Source organism: Malurus melanocephalus, unplaced genomic scaffold (assembly GCF_030028575.1).
Source record: "Malurus melanocephalus ecotype Western Australia unplaced genomic scaffold, MMel_1.1 scaffold_68, whole genome shotgun sequence".
Lineage (NCBI taxonomy): Eukaryota > Metazoa > Chordata > Aves > Passeriformes > Maluridae > Malurus > Malurus melanocephalus.
The window spans coordinates 1501953-1522470 of record NW_026623300.1 but is presented as its reverse complement, the minus strand read 5'-3'; the positions used below and the strand labels follow the sequence as shown (position 1 = coordinate 1522470).

The 20518-nt window shown below is 41.6% G+C and overlaps 1 protein-coding gene across 1 annotated transcript in view; it reads left to right on the top strand.

Annotated features, from left to right (window-relative positions):
* Positions 1-20518, top strand: part of UNC5C (unc-5 netrin receptor C) — a 240413-nt gene that overhangs the window by 137425 nt on the left and 82470 nt on the right. The window contains exon 2 of the mRNA XM_057366580.1: positions 12510-12731. Coding sequence (XP_057222563.1) covers positions 12510-12731 — 222 coding nt within the window. The remainder of the gene's footprint in view (positions 1-12509; positions 12732-20518) is intronic.

Sequence of the window (20518 nt, the reverse complement as noted above, 5' to 3'; positions counted from 1 at the left end):
AAAAAAGGATCGCCTAGAGGCAAGAAACAAGATAAAAATAAAGGGAGAGAAGACATGACAGAAAACCTAAGAAAAGGGATGAAGAAAGAGATGAGAAAAACTAAAGTGGAATTGAAATACATATTTTTTTGCTCAAGTAAGTCARAGATCTTAGGTCTGTGTTTCTGCAGTGATGATGTTTATGATTAGAACTCGACAGATTCAGCTGGGGCTGGATATCAGTTTCCTCACAAAGGCTGGGGATGATGGGGAGGGAGATTAGAGCACTGATTCATTGCTCCCTAGCTTTGAGCTGACTTGCTGAGGAGTGCTGAATAAATAAATATGATACAGCAACACAAAACATGCCCAGCAAAGCCTACAACCTAATTGCATTTCCATTTTTCCTCTCCAGTGTTTCTTTTTCTTTATGTTTTGGATTCATTAACGCTGCTGCTCTGTCTTTTTGAGTKCAGATCAATTTTATCTGAAAAATCAAAACCAAAGGACTATATTTGCTTTTTTCTTAGGGCCAAGGCTCTAGCACAGACAGCATACTTACTTGTGCAGGGAGTTGAGAYCACGGAGATTTGCAATCCTTGGACTAGACTGAGATACAGACAAATGCAATTCCTGGGAATAATCTGCACCATTACAGAATGATAGCGCTTTCTTTAGACACAAGGGAGCCAACAACAGGTATAAATGACCCAGTGCCCCAAAAGAGGCAATGCAGATTTGAGGACYAGCTTGGATAAATATTGTTGTCCCGTGTGCTGTCTCCTGTGGCATCTGCAAGACAGAGGTGGGTGTCTCTCAGTGTTTCTTGTCCCCACTGCTCATGGCTGAGCAGAGACACTCCAAGCTGCCCTTTCCCTCTGCTTCTGCTGTGTACTTCCAGCTACTGAAACACAATCCTGTTATTATTTGACCCGTGGTGTGAGCTGCTGAATTTGTCCAAACACAGCACTGTGGAGAAACAGCAATGTAGCTCGGTAGCAAGGCTTTTGTTTTGCAGGGTCTGAAGCCCCAGTTCAAGTGGCATTTTCTATTGACATCATGTTATCAGAAGGTAACAGTTCCTGTAGGAAACTTACATTAAAAATGGATGTAGCAAACCAGGAACTAAACACAGATAAGGAAGGGAAGCAAGTCAGTGTGTGATCCATAGAATCAGGGGTCAAACCTCACTGCTGGTCTCTGAACATTCACGCTGTTTATCCATAAAACTTCAGGGCTGGATCTGTCCTCAGCACTTTCTGGGGATTTCTCTAGCTATCATTTCCTGTCATAACTTTGATTGCTGACTACTCAGAAGACTTTTTTTTTTCTCCTCATTTTTCTTGTTAGTGTCCATACAGTGAGCTTGAAAAGATTTGGAGGCAAAGGGAAGGGTGGTGGCTGGGAAGGGTCACCATGAATTTTGCAGGTAATGRAGTTTTTACCTGAGATTTTCTGGGATTCAGAAGTTTGATGGCACATGTCAGAGCTTCCCATAGGCACTGCACATTTGCTCTCTGGTCTCAACAACTTTTTTTCAAGCTGTGCTAGGCGCTCCTGGTGTTGCGAAGGATGATAGTTCACATCCACTTAAGCGAAAGGATGAGCTGGAGGCAAACCAAAGCCAGGAGACTGCTGTCTCAGGCTTCTCTTTGGGTGTCAAGATTTTGTCATTGTTTAATTGTTAGAGAGCTTGTGAGTAAGAAATCAGCAAGACTTCAGAAATGAGTGTGAATGAAATAAGTCACTGCAGGGGAAAATTTCCAGTCTGTAGCTGAACCTTTCATGTACTTTTGAAAGAACCGTGTGGATGCAGACTGTTTCTGAAACTCACACAAGAAGGATTGTAGTGCAGCTTCACCTGTGGGCCCTGTCCATTACAGTTTCCAGCTTTGGAAAATGATAGGGTGGGTTTTAATACCTCATCTTTCTTTTGCTGAGTCTGCCAGTGGTAAGGGTGGAATGGCAGAGAGAAGAGAAGAGGATGTGTTCATCTGCAAATAAACATGTGCTCAGCCAGATACATGTGCTCAGTGAGATACACTGTCCAAGTGTCACAAATCAGCTCTGAATGGAAGACCATAGCTAATTTAATCATCATCTATGTTTCCAATGTAAATAAACTTTATTTTTTGCTTTCATTTTCTCTCAGAGGGTGGAATGCCTTTGATTATTTTGTATCAAGATTTGGTTGAACAGCTCATTATTAGCTTTATTAGTATATATAGTACACACAATCTGTTGGTGTTTTCATGATGGAAACTATAATATTCAAGTGAACCAGAGTTTTTCATCTGCTTGCAAATTCTCATGTATTTACAAAACCAATGCTAGTCAAAATAAATAAATAAATGTCTGAGTCATACTTCTGATCCTAGACAATAATCTGTGTTTTTCCATCTGGCTCTGTAAATACCTGGGTATTTAATTCAATAAGAAGATATTTATATTTTCTATTCTTTTTCTACTTCTTTTAAGGATTTTCCCCCTTTTCTACATCTGGTGCTCAATTTCCAAAGTTGCCCCCTTTCCTTTTCCCTTCTCCCCAGAAGCTCCTGCTTAGAATTTAGCTAATGGATTTCTAATTCAGTTTGGACTTCTGCTGGGATAAATCAGCCTCATACAAAATAATTTATGATTCTTGTGATRTTTGCTGTGGATGAAATTAGAGAACCAGCACCAGGCAAACAATAATTTCATTAAGACCCATGAAAAGAAGCAGTGAGTATGTAGATACTCATGAGGACTGATGTTAGTCTCAGGACAGCAGGACTCCCCTAAGCCATGGAGAGACCCTTCAGAGCACCCAAGGCCGCTCCATGGATGCAAAGGGAGGCCAGTGGCAWACTTTGCATCAGCTCCAGGATAGACAGACTTTGTTGCCTGTTCATTTTATAAACATAGATTTGTTTGTGACCCTTTGTGTGGTTGTTGGCTGTTTAGTAAACAATGCTGGAAAGTATTTTGGGGAAGTTTTGAAGGAAGCATCTGAATGTAGAGCTGTTTGCTCAGTTTAAAGGTAGTGAACAAAAAGTGCTACCTATTAGCTCCTACACCCATTTTTCAGATGGGATCCTGAACCTGACAGATGAGATTTCCCCAAGATTACACAGGAATATCTGTCCCCTGGGTCTCAGCTCAATGCCTGAACCACATGGCCACACGACTGAGCCATTATTTTAGGTATAGTCGTGTGTCCTGCGTTCTTCTGAGATGGAATGATCCCACTAACTAGATTGACTAAAGACTTCAGATAGCTCATGAAATCAGGATCCAAGACATCCCACTAGATCTCAGTTTTATTAATCATGAAATGTTGGATCATCACTTTTTGATGAGACAAAAATGCTTTCATTGAAAGCATTATGAAACCAGGAGCAAAGCTCTGCCAGTATTATTATTTAACTCTGCCATTATTATTTTAATAATAAGAAAAATAAGGGTAAAAATAACCATTCTAGCTACAAACAAAAGGTTGACATTTTAACCCTAACATACTGATGCAAGAAGCAAGCTTAATTATTGATATGAGACAATATAAAAACCAGAGAAATTATTCCTTACCCAGGAAACTTGTTTCCAGTATGTGTTGAGAATGTATTTTATGCTCTGCAAAATGCATTCTACCGTCTAACCACAAAGGTTGTTAGGACTTGTAAAAGGAGATTTTTTTGTATTGTTGTAACAATCACCTTCTTTCATGTTCATGTAAATATGGCAGGCCCTGTCCTATGTGACAAAGAAGTGCCTGAAGGGGACTTGAGAATGAATAGGTTTAACAAAAAGTATTTTAGCCTAAGCCTTGTCCATCTTTAATTAGTTATCAGGGTTAAAGGAARGGTCAAGAGCCTGGAGCTACTTCAGGACTAATGTGTCAAAGGGAAGTGAAGCCTAACACTGAGGAGGAAATGATGCTCCTCAGAGGTTTCATAATTTTTGACCTTGTGTCAACCATTATGACCACTAACRGTAGCTGGGGCAGAAATGTTTCAAATTAGACTGTGCTTTGCAGGTGGTTAGGAGGGGATCCCATGCCCTCACACAGACCCATCACAAGCTAGAATCTGAAATGAAAAATGCATGAGAGGGAGGACACAAAACCTTGTGGGCTGACACCARAGTTTCTCTGCTATTCTCTGGTATGTTGTATCTGGATAAGACATGTCTAGCATTAATAGGCTTGAGCTCTACCAGCATGACCATATCAAGCAGGAGCTGTGTTAATTTTCCAATTACATTAAACACCTGTAGCTCACACTTACAGAACATGGAGTGTGTGGCTCAGCAAGATAACACATGAGAGAGTAAGCACATAATGTCTTGGAGATATCTGTAACCCACTTTTTTTTTTTTTTTTTTTTTTTTTTTTTTTTTTTATTTTATCAGTTTTTAACAAACCATGCATTCATAGAATAATTTCAGTCAGAAAGACTTCTAAGATGACAGAGTCCAGGTGTTAACCCAGCACTACCAAATCTAAACCATGTCACTGAGTGCCACATCTACACATCTTTTAAATGTCTCCAGGGATAGTAACTCAACCATTTCCCAGAGCAGCCTGTTCCAGTGCTTGACAAACCTGGAAATGGAAGGAGAGASAAATCTACAGGATAATCACTGCCAAATGTCACTGATGTCATCYGTTGTTTGTCAAGCATTTTATTTTCAAGTGCTGTCCTTTGAGTGCTGTGGCACAGGAACTGAGCCACACAGCTCTGTACAAGCACGAGTTTCCATCAGAAGTTATGAAAATATCGCCAAGAGGGATGTGACTGCTGGTACTCAGGGCACGGCAGCAAAGAAACAGAGCCTTTGCCTCTTCACTCTACATTTCATACTCTGGGTGCTCCAAAGTCACCCTCACTCCCTGATGATTTGCCTCCATCCTTTTTAATCTTATTTATATGGCCAGGCAGACTCACAGCAAGTAGTTTCTGCAGATTACTGCATTAAATTTCTTATATTGACAACAAATATCATAAACCTTGTTGCTCAAAGAACAGCTTGGTGCTCTTCACATGCAAAAGAAAGTATTTTCAATTGCCTTGCATGAATTGTGCCATTTTCCTACACTAAGCCCAATGCTAATGAGTACCTCTACCATCTCTTGCATGTTTTTGCAGCAGCCACTACTCTGACAGAGTTTGTCTCAGGGCAATGGTAACATTCTGGATACAGAACCTTAAATGTCATGTCTACAAAYATATCTGCAGGTTTTGTCTTGAATTAGCAGCAGGATGGATAAGATTCATCTATTGTACAGAGCATTATAAAGAGTTTTGTGATCAATTTTCCTCTCATCTGGTTGATGTTACAGTTTCAAGAGAAGCAGGRAGATATAACATGCAAAACTCTTTATAATGTTGGTACAGTCAGTGTTTTCCTCATCTAGACATGATTCTTCTTTTCCTTACTCTGATGCAGATCAGCTTTGACTCTTCTGGAATGAGCTGTTGATGAACAGCAGTGCAGTTTTCCAGGGTGAGCCAGGCAAAATGCACTCCAAGAATGGGGCTGAGAGGAGGAGAGGGCACTATCAAAGCAGGAGAGGTGGAGAATACACTGATTGCTGTAGGCAGCATGGCTGCACAGTGCCCACATGGTCTGTGGCTCAGTGATATCCGTTCATTCTTTCATCTTTCTCTGCCCTTGGMTTTATATCTGACCATGGAGCTTTCACATAAAATAGGGGCACAGAGAGAAGTGCAGGAGTGGAGGGGGCTTCACTCCATGTGGGGTTGCCAGGGAGAGCACCAGCAGCCCCTTATTTGGCTGCTTTCTTGACTGTGAAACCTCCCTGCTTTTGAGCTACAGCTCCCAGCCTTATGTATTACCAGACTGTGCACTGCAGTCCACTGGAAATCATGGTGGTTTTTTTCTCCMCTTCAGCTCTTCACAGCTTTGTGAGAAAGGCCAGTCGGGGCATGGTGGGTATAACCATGCCCAATTACCATATTTGATATTGCTGGGTTTATAAATTTAGGGTGGTCTGTATAGTAGRACTGTCTCCAAATCACAGAAACCTCCTTCCTGGGCTCTTTAGTTGAGCCAATAATCCAGTTTGTCAGGTATCTTTCTGGTTTTTGAAAGGGCTCCAGGTTGGTGCCTGTGGCTGACCATAGATCAAGTATTGATTCCTGTGACAGTTCCTTTTTTTTGCTAGGGGTACAGAAGGACAAGAAASGATGTGTTTGGCTTTTCTTTGATGTTCATGTGGTTGAGAGGGAGAGTTTTACCCAGCAGCCTTCTRATGCACAGGTAGCCATTCAGTGGATATGTTCTTCTTTCTTTAAGTGCAAGCAAAGCTWGAGTTTGACCTCCTGGGGATGTATTGTTAGCTATGAGAGTCTTCACTGAGCTGCTGCAGGTGCAGGGAAAGTTCAYTCCTCTTTGTGGTCTTTGTTTATTCTGTTTCTGGACTGGAGTCACCCAAAAAAAGATGAACATTTCATGCCCTATTGATTTCTCTGTCACTTTTCCCAGACTGTGCCAGCGCTCTGCTTTCCCTGACGAAAAGAGCATTTAATTTTGTGGGTGCTCAGTAAATCTGAGTCAGAAATTCCCTTGACCTTTCTCCCAGGAGGATTCAGCAAAGTTCAGCAAGGATCTGGTTTGTTGGGCTGCCACAAAACCAAGCCTCATCTTAGGGCACATCAAGGCCTGCAAGTGAATTCAGTCACAAGCAGGAGGATGCCAGCCTCCAAGGTTGGCCAAATATTTTGCTGTTGCAAAATTGCAGTCCTCCTGGGCTTTTGGGGATCTCTTCCCCTTTTGAGATGCTGAAGAATGAGGTGTGATTGCCTTATTGCCTGCTCACCTTGCAGTCAGTCAGAGGSAGGGCACACAGAGGGTGAGTGCTGAGAAAGCCATTCTCTTTCTCTGGAGGTCACGGCAGGAAAATGTGCTTTCTCTTTCAGGGCACAGGCTAGGCTTTGCTGTGCCCAWTCTCTGTCCCTGCATGGTCTCCAGGGCTGAGGCAGGTTTGAGAGGGCCTTTGGGAGGGAAACTATTCATAAGTGATTCTTAGAAGAAGTCCTATTTTCTCCCAAWTTTTATTCAGCTTGGCCTAATGTTGGATTCATAGTTCCATGGTGTTATGGGTCCCTAAGGTGGAGGCAGCTTCTGTGGCATGCAGTATTTTTTGCTTCCTTCCTTCCCATTTGGTGGCACTGCGTGCCCTTCCTAGGAGGACAGAAAACCCTGCAACTAAAGGACTTCCAGCCGAGCAATTTCCCTTTCCTGACAGAGTGTGCGCTGTAATCCCAGCCCTCTCCTCTATCCCGATGAGCTGTCTGGCTGAGCTAGCACCTGCTGTTAATTTCACAGTAAACAGTACTTGTTGCTCTGGAAAGCTTTTTAATCATAACATTAAAAAAGGAGCAGGAATCCCATCCACACAGTGAACTCCAGCTGCCTCTCTCGCCACGCTCGGGGAGYGATCTTGCCGAGCGATGGGCATCCAAATGCAAATAGAATTAACTCTGCAGCCATTCATTTGAAATTGCTCTTGAATCATTCTGAAGTAAATTCCATTTGAGAAGAATTTGCTTCAGGTCTCGCATGAAGAGATAATGGTCCAATATATTATCATCTAAGCAATAATAGTTCAAGTCCCGCAGTTCAGATATGTACTGAGTTATATGYTGGGCTGATGAGAATTAAAGCTTCCTATATAGTAATAAAACCAGTGATCTAGAGATGAATAGATTGGTGTACGGAGCACAATATTTTCCTGCCACAGATTAGAGCAGGGATACTAATCCATAAAAGGGGAAATATACCATTAAATCTCTCTTTTCACTTGTTATGCATGGAGAGCTATAACATRTACAGTTTTACAGGCAAGTGCATGAAAAGAATAAAGAGCTTTGCTAACATCAAAAGGTTCCTGGCTTAGGCAAAGATTTGTTTTACCTTAAAAGAAAGCTGAACTAAAATTAAGGTAAAATTCCTAAATGTGACAGCCCAAGACAGATTGTGATGATTTCAAGACAGATGCTGATTTCAGTGGCATTTCCCCTGTTCCTAGAGATTTGCATGTGACTTCGCTTTTAAAAAACATAGCTGTCAGATACTACAGAAGGCAAATTAAAAAGTGTATCTGTATTTGGGCCAGCAACAAAAACAAAAATTCCAAATGAAGTTTATAGATTTAAAGTGGCTTTTAAAAATTTATTTTCTTAATGTGAATGAATTACATGACTRGAACCAGTTTAGCAGTATCATTAATCAGGTCTTTTGTCTTGCTAATGTAAATCAGTCAATAACAACAGATGGGCTGTACACTTTATTATGTGAAAATAAAGATGAATGTGACAAACTGCAGAAGTAAACTTGCAGTTCAAAGTTACTGAGCACAGAAGGGGATTTGTTACAACAGGGGAGAACAATGTGTGTCTTGTGCTCGCGTTTGATCAAGGTTGTGAGGGAAGCTCGCTGTACATGACATTGGCATAATGACTGAAAATCAGGTATGTGAATTTTCAGTGTTTGCAACTACACTCCCAGATCACTCCCAAATGGTTTAATTAGCTTTTTTCCCCTCCAGAATAAAGGAAAAAAAWTTCTTRCTAYTTAGGAGAGTTAAATAAGAGAGTTATAAAATTTGCTACTTTGTTACTCCATTGGGAGATGAACATTTTAAATAAACAGCGATAACTGTCAGGAAGACGCAGACCAAAATCTCAGGCAAGATTTACCCCCTCATATAGCAACGGAGCAAGAGGCAACCCCCACCCAAATTATAGAAGCTGGCCCAAGAGGCCACACAGTTATACCAAAATCATCCCTGAAAAATCTAAGTCAGAGGTTTTTTGTTGTATGGAAAGAGGAATAGCCTATGTTTAGATGGAGCTGGTCAGGAGAAACTGATGGAAAGGTATATTATGTTGTTAGAAACAATCCTCATGAAAACACAGATTCATTAGATTTTTTTGACGTTACCATATCTTGTTCTCTAAAGAACTGCAAAAATCCCAACATGGTCAAATGTCCTATATTGACGTTTTCTGTGTTGGATTTTTAGGAGTATTTTGCCAAGTAATTACACTGACATTATAATTATGCTCRATGTTGCTGCGAGCATTACAATGAAAGCACAACAGCATATCAGTGTAATTCAAAAAAGGAAATGCAATTCTTGGCTCTGAGATGTGTGTTGAGGTTGATGGTTCAAAACCCTGTCCCAGATCAGCAGCTGCCTTGGCTGACTGTCCTAAGCCATGCCTCAGCAGTGCCTGCTGTTATGTGAAAGCCATCATGAGTCCATTTAGGGTTCTTCCTCCTCAAAAGATTCTCATCCTGAGAAGGAAGTGCCACAGCCAGGCAYAGGGGAACTGGGGCTGCTCACCCTCTCTGCCTGTAAATCACATCCTGCCCCCTCCGCTGGTGGCAGCTGCTGTGCCSGGCTCAGAGGGGAGKGCTGCTCTGCCTCCCTGCAGCACCTGACCCCAGCTCTTTGTGGGGTGCAGGGAACACCARGGGACTTCCCTCTGTGCTTCCCACAGGCTGAACAAGCCTCCTGTTACCTTTCAGCAGGGGAAAGCAGGAGCCAGAGTCCCTCAGTGTAATGAAGGTAGGGCTAGCTTTGCAGCGGGATTGCTGTTTTTTTCTGTCAAACCCAGGCACGGTCATATTCTGTATGTTCCTCTTGAGAAACTGCTCTATAAAAAAGCACCATTGTTGCTACTAACAGCAACAGTATGAGGGCAGGGATTGAATGAGCATTCTCAAGTTTGAAAAGCAAAAATATCTTTCTTAGCTACTATCTTAAATTCTTTTCGGAAAGTGACGGTTTTAAATGCCAGTTTCCAGGGATGTGGCAGCCTTTGAGCACTGTTTGTGTGACAGTTTGTGAATGGTTTCCATCTATATCCCTAACATTTAAGAGCAGTTCAGATGCCTCTTGATAGAAATGAAAAAAGAGTGTGGAAAAATAAAGCTGAGCTTCATTATTGCTCAAGAAGAGAAAGGAGGACTCACAGCAAGGAGACAGTAAGAAAACAGGCTTGTGCCTGACTGTGGGATGCCAGGTTGGTGGAGAGAAGCAGCTGTCACCACAGTCAAAATGTGAGACTAGATTGTACTGTACTGGGCAGCRCTTTGGATACATGCAAATAATATTTAAACTTGAGAAGCAGTTACCTTCAGGAKATAAAACCAAAACCCACACATGTTTTCCAGGCTGGTTAAAGGAATAATTTAAAAAACCACCTTTTTTTCTTTTTTGCAGCTTGCTGATCTCTCCTTTCAGACTTACTAGTTATCTTTGATAAGRTGCAGTTAATTGGTCAGGCATTGTAAGTGTTGCCTTTGATAATGTGCAGAAATTTAGTGGCGAAAATAAATACATTTGTTCTCCCAGTCACCAGAAATTAGYGAAGCAATACTTGTTTAATTATAAAACATATGTGTGCTTTGTTRGTTTCCATCTGCCTGCTTGCTGATTTGCAATTAAATGACCAGAAGAAAAAGATACGTCCTGTGGCAATTCAGGGGAAATGATTCATCTCTAATGTTTCTGTGTTGTGGATGTCTACGGAGCAGAATGTGGGAAAGGGAGAGGGGAAGAGGAGAGGTGTGCATGGAAGGGGATGAAAAATGCCAAAAAGCCTTTTGATTCAGTTCAGACATGTTCCATTGTCATGGAACCAAATGAGGAYTCCCATTAACTTACTGTAACTCATCTTTCTTTTTGGAAAAAAAAATGAGGATCAAAATGGAGCATGGAACAAATACCTAATGAGCAGAGGAAATAGGATTGCAGAAGAAGGAGACTGGTCAGAGGGAAACTGCAGAAATAAAAGGAAGCATGGGAAAGTGATAAAAAATTAAATTTAATTTGCGTATCTGGAAATGATTAATTGGAGATGGAAATGGAAGTGTGTTATAGTGTGTCACAGATTTTCCCTTTGCTAGAAAAATGTCAGGCCTTATTTATTGGCCCTTTTTTCTATCTTTGAACCAGTTCACTTCTATTAACTCTCATGGGGCGATGCAGTAGTGAGTCAGGCTTGATACTCCTTGTAAAATGAAACGCCCAGAAGGATGGGAGGGAGTATTTTTAAATTAGTATTGGGGGGGCAGAAATGAGAAAAAAAAAAAAAAAAAGGTGAACATATGTTCTCTTCATAACTAGTTTAGGAGGTTCACAAAATGGTTTGCTGTGTAAGTAGTGTAAGTATTCCCATCACTGATCAAGACATGCAGTCCATACATTACCCTCTCCCCTTCTCTCCTTCATGTGTCCCTGCTCCTCCTTGTCTTTCTGAAAAGCACTGTCTGGAAGGAGACGGGTACCCCTTGTAATTCTGGACACGACCCGCACRGGAAATCTCAGGTTTGGGGAGGGAGCTGCCTGACATTTCCTCTTCATGAAGACTGGCAGGGAGGAGATAGCCAGCCGTATTTCCATCTGGGTGTTCTGGGGTGTTTTATTGAGCAGCACCAACGTCCATCACCAGGTGTGATGATAACTGTGTCAGAGGCACGGAGGGGAGATTGAAAAGGCTTTCAGAGCTGCCAGCTCGCCACTGGTGCGTCTGTCAGGGGTTGGTGCTACCCCCCGGCTCTGCTGATCGGAGCCTCTTGGATGTTGCTGTCGGGAGGGAGATGGGGAGAGGGTTTCTCTCTGCTGAATTTGGTGCTTTCTGATGTGGAAGACTTCCTCTGCACAAAGGGGCAGAGGGGTTGTAAAAGAGGATTTGTGAAGAGGGAGGGAGGAAGGAAAGTGTGCACATTTGGTATTTTCAGTCCTGCCTCCTGSAGGATGGATGCTTCTCCTCCTTCTCCAAACTCCTTTCGTTGACTTTATTCTTTACCAGCAGCACCAGAGAGGTGCAGAGGTTCCTTATGCCAATAGCATGTGTCTGTGCTGGCCCAAAATGTCACCATTTCACAGCTGCCCTGCCTGTGTCCCCGCTCCCAAGCCCTCTCCACCTCAAGGACTGCACAGACCTATGTACTACAGAGTAAATAAAACACAACTTGGCACCTGCATTAGCAGGAAAGTCAGTGTGAACAAAGAGGTGGAGGCTGGACTTGCATTTAGTCTTTTGCCCTCAGAGCAGATTTCAGATTGCTCATCTGAAACAAAAGATGCTGTTTCCTGTTTGGACCAGCCTCAGCCTGCAGCAGCTATTGCACTGTCCAATTACGCAGTGCCATATGAAACTATGAAAAAGTGTCACCCTGAAGCCTCCAAAAATTTCTGTTATTTCTCTTTATGGTTTTGCAGGTGACTCTCCCAAGTTCTAACACAAAGCTTTWTTGCTGGCATTGCTGGGGATGGTAGCAAAGGGTTGATCCCAGGCTGTGAATGTGCAAATTGCTGTCACATCACAGAGAGGAAAGAGATCAGGATGTAAAGAACAGTTTCTTCTAGTCTGGAAACAGTAGTGCATCTAAGTCTCAGTTTAGGAATGCTGCTGAGATAACATTTTATTCAAAAAGCATGCATCTTTGTTAATTTTCAGGATGTTTTTGCAAATATTTGCCAGCTGAAATTTGGTTCTTTCATTTTTCCTTTACAGATGATGACTTTTTTCATGAGCTTCCGGAAACTTTTCCATCTGATCCTCCAGAGCCATTGCCCCACTTCCTCATCGAACCAGAAGAGGCTTACATTGTGAAGAACAAGCCCGTGAACCTGTACTGCAAAGCCAGCCCGGCCACACAGATCTATTTTAAGTGCAACAGTGAGTGGGTTCATCAGAAGGACCATGTGGTGGACGAGAGAGTAGATGAAACCTCTGGTGAGTTTGTGTCATGAAGGGATGAGAATGAGCACCATTAGTGCCAAACCTAGTGCTGTAATTTAGCAGCTGTTTCATATGGCAGAGACTTTTCTTTGATCCTTTTGCAGGTGTGAGTTCTATATCTGGCTTTCCAGAGACAGCATCTGCACCCAGGTCTGTTAGAGATTTAGGAGCGTAGAGCACCCTGACCAACTCTGAAACCAGAAAAACAAGAGAACCACACACAAACAAAATGAAATTCCTTTCTTCAGACAGGTCTACTCCCAGTTCACTTCCCAGTCACAAATTCAGAGTGGTTGCACAGTGTTTTTGTCGCAGACCAAGAACCACATTCTCCCCAAAGTGTCAGAGAGCAATTGGGTTGTAACTAGAATGATGTTTTCCTGGGGAGATATGAGGGAAAAAAAGAGAAATTTAATCAGCTCTCAGCAAGAAAGGAGGAGAAAGCACACCTGGGCACKCTTTAGAGCAGTGTATTGATCCAGAGCAAGCACCTGGCTGTTATTCATTGCCCTTCTCCGCCTGCTCCGTAGATCCTGCATGAAGGAGCACTACAGCAGCTTAGCATCCTTCCTCAGTCAATACCAGAAATCCCAGCAATGCTCATGGAAGTAAAACAGGATCCTCATGGCACAAAAAAAAAATAGTTTTTACAATTTGAATAATAAACCAGTGTTTGGAAAGACTGGTAATCAATAGAGTCTGAGACACATGCAAGGAGAGAGGCAGGACTTAYTGCTGTTTGGATTGCTCTGAGAAATAACTGGATACCAAGTGAGAAGGTACTTTCCATTTGGGAATTTCACTACCACTTGGTCTAATTACTTAGAATAATAACTCCACCAGATGTCTTGGAGGTCTCTGGTGAACCAGGTTTTATTTGTTTCAGCTCATTTATTTGCACAGAGATCAAAACCATAAGCTTTTCTTGATACTCTCACTTGAAAAAGAGAAGGTGGGTGTAGGAGGAAAGGCTGTAGAGAAAAAGTCTATATTAGACTTGGGGCCTGTGTATTCATTTGTCAAAACTGACTGTTCCACAAGTTGACTGCAGGAGAAACACTAAAAAAAAAAAAAAAAAAAAAGAAATTCATGTTGCTTAATACATCTCAGGGTTTGTTTTTACTCCATGGGAACCCAAGGGAATGAAGAAGGGCAAACACAAGGACAGCTATGACTGGGTTAATTTTTTAAGCTTTCATGAACATCACCATTTAGCAACATGCAAATTTCTCACTACAGATGAAATATTCACTCTTTTTTCTCAAAAATCTTATTGTGGGGAAACCTGGTGATGCCATAAAGCAAATTGCATTCTACAAGTGTAAAAGGCCAATCTTTAAGAGAGGCATCAAAATATTTTAGAGGACAAATATTTTGCATAACAAACAACAGCAATTATATGCAAACAAGAACAATACCCAATTAAAGATTAATATAATCTACTGGAGTTGGGTGAGGGGACGAGGGTGTCAAATGCTGTGCACATCAGATTATTAGCACAAGAGATACAAATCCAGTCACACTAACAGCTTGTTAAAATGAAACTGTCATCAAAACCCAAATTTGTCAATCAGCCTGGTTGTTGCTAGAATATTGGTTAATGCATGTCACAGCTGCAGCATTTGTGCACCTTCCTGTAGGCAGATTTGGAATCTAGGGCCCATAGGACATAATTGGTATAGAAATGGGTAAGCAATTTAGTTAAGGTTGTGAGAAAACAGAATCTTCTTTAAAGCAGTGGAATCTCAGGAAAATATATTCACTGCAGATGAAGCTGTAGAAAAAAATTGTGGGAGACAGTGAGGGCTCATTCCAGTGCCTGAAGGAGACATCATCTTGACAGCTTGCACCAGTCAGGTTGGCAAAGCTCTTGGACTTGATCACTTTTGAGACTGTTTGGGTTTGTTTTGCTATTTTTGACTGGTTAGTGCAGTTSTAACCCAGGGCACAGCAGTAATGACTGAGCTGCTCAGGGGGTGACATAAGAATKYTGCTGCTGCTGCTGCCTTCAGGCTTGTGGTTAGAGAGGCAGCAGGAACTGCCCACAAACCAGATCAGGTCTGGACTTCACATGGGTAACCTGGGRCTCAAAGGGGTCTCACTTACACAGTGAGTTTCTGCAGGGTCAGTTGTGTAATCCCAGCGACTGAAAGCTGTAAGCTTTCTTCTTTCCTGGTATTTTACTGTTCTTAAAATCTGTTCTTTCTACTTATGAAGAGGAAGTATTCTGCTGCTGGGTTGGAACCCCGCTTTCTCTTTCAATTCTTTACAKAGACAAGCAAGAGGAAAACAAGGCAAACAGACAATAAAATATGAGAGGAAAAGAGTAAAGGTCACTTGTGCTTTCTTTTCTAAAGGACGAGTAATCAGGATGAAAGCGAGSTAAAATACAGGTGTGATGCTAGCAGTACATCATCTTGGGATTGTAAATGATGCATGAAAGAGAGAAATAGGTTTTGATTTGCAAAAGATTATGTGTTCATGGACTTTGAGCCTGTGCCTAGGAATAAAATCTATGTGGAGATGATTAACTCTTCTTATAAGGCAAATTTGTTTCTGTCATTGATAAGGCCAGAGAAAACAGCACAGCAATAGCAATAGCACATGGGATGGAATTAGAGTGCAGGCAAGCTCCCATTGAAGAGAGCTTCTAGATAGAAATGTTGAATGTATGAGAAGGTTAATTTTTAAGAGAAGAAAATAAATATTGATAACATTTTACTCTGGACTTTTTTTTTTCTTTGTAAAAGAKAGAAGGTATTAGAGTATTTGTCATACATACTTTGCACTGTGGGGTGTTTTTAAACAGTGGGTGAAGCATTGCTSTAAAGAACATGCACAGGCACGCTGTGGGAGTTGTTGCCTTCTGGTTGGAGAGGATGAGAACTGTAATAGTGACAGGGTGTTCTAGTACCACTTCATTTAATTAAATTAGCCTGAAGAGAGAGCCTTGCAAAATTTTTTACACTGATGGAGTCTGAGAAAYCTGAGGCTTTACACGAAAGATCATTACATTCTGTTTTTAAATCCTCAGACTCACTGGAATTTTTCTTCTTTATGGAAAAAGGTAAGCATTTTCATAAAGAAGTCAAATGGGTGTTTTTGAAATGTCTAGTGCACATCTTTCACTCTTTCATTTCCTATGTATGTGAAATACMAGGCAGGGCATTGTCTTTTTTATGCCATTATGTCTCTGGAATATTTTTCCATTAATGTCGAAAAGAATAAGAGCACTGGTTTTAAAAAACAAAGATGAGAGYTCTTTTGAGGGAACACATTTGATTTTATGGCTGACTGTCATAAAAGATAACAGCAACAAAAATAAAAGAAGCCCTGCAGAAYTGATGCTTTTGGGGGCAAGAAAATTCCATTGTTACAGGGCAGGAAGTTCAGTAGCATCAATAATTGTGCACATTTTCCAAATTATTGTACCTCTGAAAATGTCTATGGCAAAAGATATTTTTACAATGAGGATGACAAAACACTGAACCAGTTTGCTSAGAGGTGRTGGATGCCCCATCCCTGGAAACRTTCATGGTCRTSCTGGATGGGGCTCTGAGCAACCTGATCTGGTTGAGGATGTCCCTGCTCCTTGCAGGGTTTTTTGGACTGGATGATCTCAAAGGTTYCTTCCAAACCACACTGTTCTGTTATTCTGTGATTTTATTTTGCATGTGTGCTTTTAGGAAGAAATATTTTCCAAGACTTACACACCAGTTGTGCAGTGGTGGGAGAATTGTGAATGTATAGAAAATCCATGTCCTGTACCCCTTTCATTTTTCCAGAGGGATTAAATGCTGCTATACCAAACCCCACATCCCAGTCATGTACAACAGAAACACAGAAAAAAATCTGGATTTTTTTTCTATCTTTCCAGTTTGGGTATGCACTGTAAAATTTTCTCCTTAACTATTAAGGTGAAATGGTCTATAAGCCCCCTTCTTCTCTCTCCTTCAAGCAAGGAGAAAACATTTGTGATTCTTTAAGTGCTAATTAAACAGACATATTGGGCAATTCAGCCAGCATTTTTGTTTGCCCTCAGTGTCTGTCTGGTTTTTGCTGGGATGCACAGGGAGAGGAGGGCTGGGGGAGTTTGCTGATGGTCTCCTCCTTTTGTCTGATTAAGAGGGTTTATCAAACTGCTATTGGAGTGGACAAAATGCTCTTCTTTTCAGACAGAAACATGACTTCTTTGTTTCAGTTTCTTTACACTGCCGGCCACCACTAACATTTTGATGCTTACCTCCCACCATTACCTTTCCCAATTAATAAAATCTTTTTGGATGACTTGCAGATTCAACAAGAGGACACTGAGTTTTTGACGTAGGGTCATTGATCTGGCAAACAGGAGTTTGTTACCTTGAGCAGCCTGTTGAGGGAATAGATACCCAGCTAGCAAAGTCTTTAATAGATCACCCTCTCAACAGAAAGATCAAGGATTGACATCTGCCCTTTTGCCTTTAGAACAGCTCTTACAAGATCCTGCAGCCAAGGCAGCAGCGGGGAAACCTTCACAGTCACTGGCACCAGTACAGAGACAGGGAAATCACTTCCAGAACAAAATGCTCTCCCTTTCTGTGTGCACATCTCGTGAAAGCCATTTATTTTGGTGTTGTGACACCACACATCAGAAGCTGTGTTGCCCTAATGACAAAAGTCACACACGYTGTTTAAGCTGGGACTTCTGATTATACAGCAAAGGTCATTGTACAGCCTCTTGCTTTCAGAAGTTACATTTGTTTGTCTTGGTGTTTTTTATTAAAAAGAAAAGCCATTATTTCTCAGTGTCACATGTCTTTGAATAGCAGTGTTGAAGAACTTAATTTGGCAGCTTAAAAACAAAATTACAGTGCCCCCAGTCCCCAAGTAAGCACAGCTCAGGGAGAGAGGTGGAGGAATAATGTTTTACTTGTTTCTTTTGCCCCTAGATCTTCCTTTCCTTACAGCTACTTTCTTTCTCTGCCCATCTTTTTTACTTAATCTCTTTTTGCTTCCTGCCAAGCTGTAATCTCCTATTTCTCTGCATTATTTTTGAAGAATCCAGAAGACGAGGAAGAATCAGTTTTTCTGAGCATATGTGGCCATGTCCTTATTAACTTCACTAAACATATAACGAGTGATGCTGAATGCTGTAGATATACTTAGCCTGCAATATTTTGATTCTCTGGAGTAGAATACCTTGGGGTTATGTTAGTAAGGGTAGCCTCACATCATAAATAAGGATTGTTTTCATTCCACTGTTGTCAGAAGTAATTTTATTTTCAGTTTATCATTGGATCAAATGCATTACAGACTTCAAGCACCCATAAAAAATAATTATTTCTTAGCAGCATATTGCCAATTTTTAGCTCTGCTCCTTCAATACTCTGCCCTAATCCAGCTCATTTCAAGGAAATTTAGAAATGTGTCTGAGTATCTCTTCCCAAATGSTCCTATTAATAGTTTTGAAATGTGGGTTAGAATTGATACTACAATCTGTTTTCTTTAGTAATTCGAAGTCTGTTCCCTCTTTGGAAGGTTGCTGCAAGTAAAATGTGCTCAAAAATGAATGCTCTGAAAGGCAGCAACCGGTGCAGAAAGAAGCACATAACTATTTCTCCAAAGAACTGGARCTCTCTGGGGAAATACAGGCTCTTTGCTTCCATAAAATATATGAAGAAACCCGTGGGGTTTTTTCCTACTTTAAATTTAAGCTGCAAACATTTTTTGCTTTTGCTTGGGCCATCTGCTTTCCACCTGTTGCTCCCTGTGGCCTGACAGGCAACTCTCCTGGGGAAGAGGAGCCCTGAGCCCATCACTGCTGCAGGAGAAGTTCTCTCTTCTCTCAGATTGCATCTTCAAAATCAGCTTCTGGGAACATGGTTTCCCCTCACTCAGATCTGGGGAATAACCCAAAAACAAAGCTGCTGCAGACMATTTTTTCAAGCAGACAAAGTTTGAACTTTTTTTTTGAGTAATTAGTACATTTGGATGGAAAAAAAACCAGCTATTTTGGAAGCATCAGAAGAAACGACAGAAAGGCAGAGAATCACTATTTGCTAGGACATGCATTTTAAATAGTGGGGGGTTTTCTCGTKGAAGTGTGTGGAGAAATTGCTAAAATCAGGACACACCTAAGGAAGTGAAATAAAATTTTGTAAACAGAATAAGAGCCCTGGACCAGATATTTGTTTCTGCAAGGAAATTTTATAGGCAATACCAAGCCTCCCCCCAAGCCCAGGGAGATTATCTTTTTGTACAGAGGCCTGCAAAAGACTTGAGGGGTTTTGAGTTTAGACTCAACTGAGTCCAGTATTCTCTTACAATATATGCATTGAAATATCCCTAATTTCTTATTTAATCCAACTGTTGTACATGGAGGTTTTTGTCCCTCTGAGCCTTTGTGGAAGGCTGCTTGCAGTCTTTAGACTCAGACACTGAGACCTGGTTGTCCTTGTGCTCCTGCTGCCCTTTTCAGCAGCTCTTTTCCCTGGGGGCTGTGTGCCCAGCCACCTTTGGAGGCAGCAGCTGCAGACCTCACGAGCCCTCTGCTCTCCTGGGGCTGAGCTGAACRAAGCAGGCTCTCCCAGCCTGGCYCTGTCCTTCAGGGTATTCAGCCAYGCTAACAGGGRGCCCAGAGGGAGCTACTCCTCCTGCAAGTTAATCCCTCTCRTGCTCCTCCTCTGAGTAATGATGGRCCCATGGGAARGGTCATTTGCCCATTCCCAMTTTTCTGTATATWCATCATGTATTTGTGGAAATYACTCAGTGTCTCTGTTATTTACCTCTACWGAGTGATTTGGGACCAAAAGATAAAAGCTTTGGGATATTTATTYGTTTCTCATTGCAGCATTAACTTCCTATCTGCAGCTGTTTGCCTAATTGTGCTGGAGGTTTCCTGTGGGCTTCTAGAAAAACAAATCTAAGACAGGAAATATTTTAAATATTTAGAAGAGGAATATGGATGCCTAGTGCATTCATATGAAGCATTTGAGGATACCCCCCTGAACATTTCCAGCCTACATCCTATCTCCTCCAAGCTTTTCCTTCCTTAAACCCTTTGTTGCACATTCATAATCCCATTAATTCCCCAAAAGACATCTTCTGACATCAATCCACCCACCACAGCTTCTGACTAGCCACAACTTTGCACAGCAACRCTTCCTTTTTCCATCCATGTCCCCTGGCTCCCTTTGAGCCCCTTGTGTGGGATCTGAAGCCCCTGTGGCCAGTGTAGTCTGATGCCTGAAAGTGTGATCTTGATTTGGAAGTGAGTCCCAAAGCTTAGTCTCCATCCTGCAACCACTGGCCTAAATGGAAAACAGCTGCTTCTTGGATACAGCAATGGCTGAAAATGGTATGGTGGAAAATAAGAGCACAGGCAAAGTCATGTGTGCTGTCAAACAAAAGTGCTGCAGTCAGTAGCACCCTGGCAGGAGCACTTGCATCCTCTAAGTGTAGCTTTTTCAGTTAATTCCATATGAAAATGAGTAGGATTAGTAGACCTCTGTTGTTTTTTTTTTTTTTGCAAAAATACCTGGAAGGACTCAGGGAAATGGAAGGTCAAAGTAATACTTTCTTCTGCTATGCAAACAATTCATAGTCGGATGCAACCCGTTGATCTGGCTGTAGCCTAACACTATTTAGAGAAACTGGGGTCTTARTGACTGTGAAAACATTTAGGTATTTTCCAGACTCCCTTGATGTCCCTTGTCTGTCTAAGCTTGTTTCTTATTTGCCTGAGTGGTATCTTCTATGTTTTCCTCTATGAGCTCATTAGGCAGTGAAATCATCATCTGAAG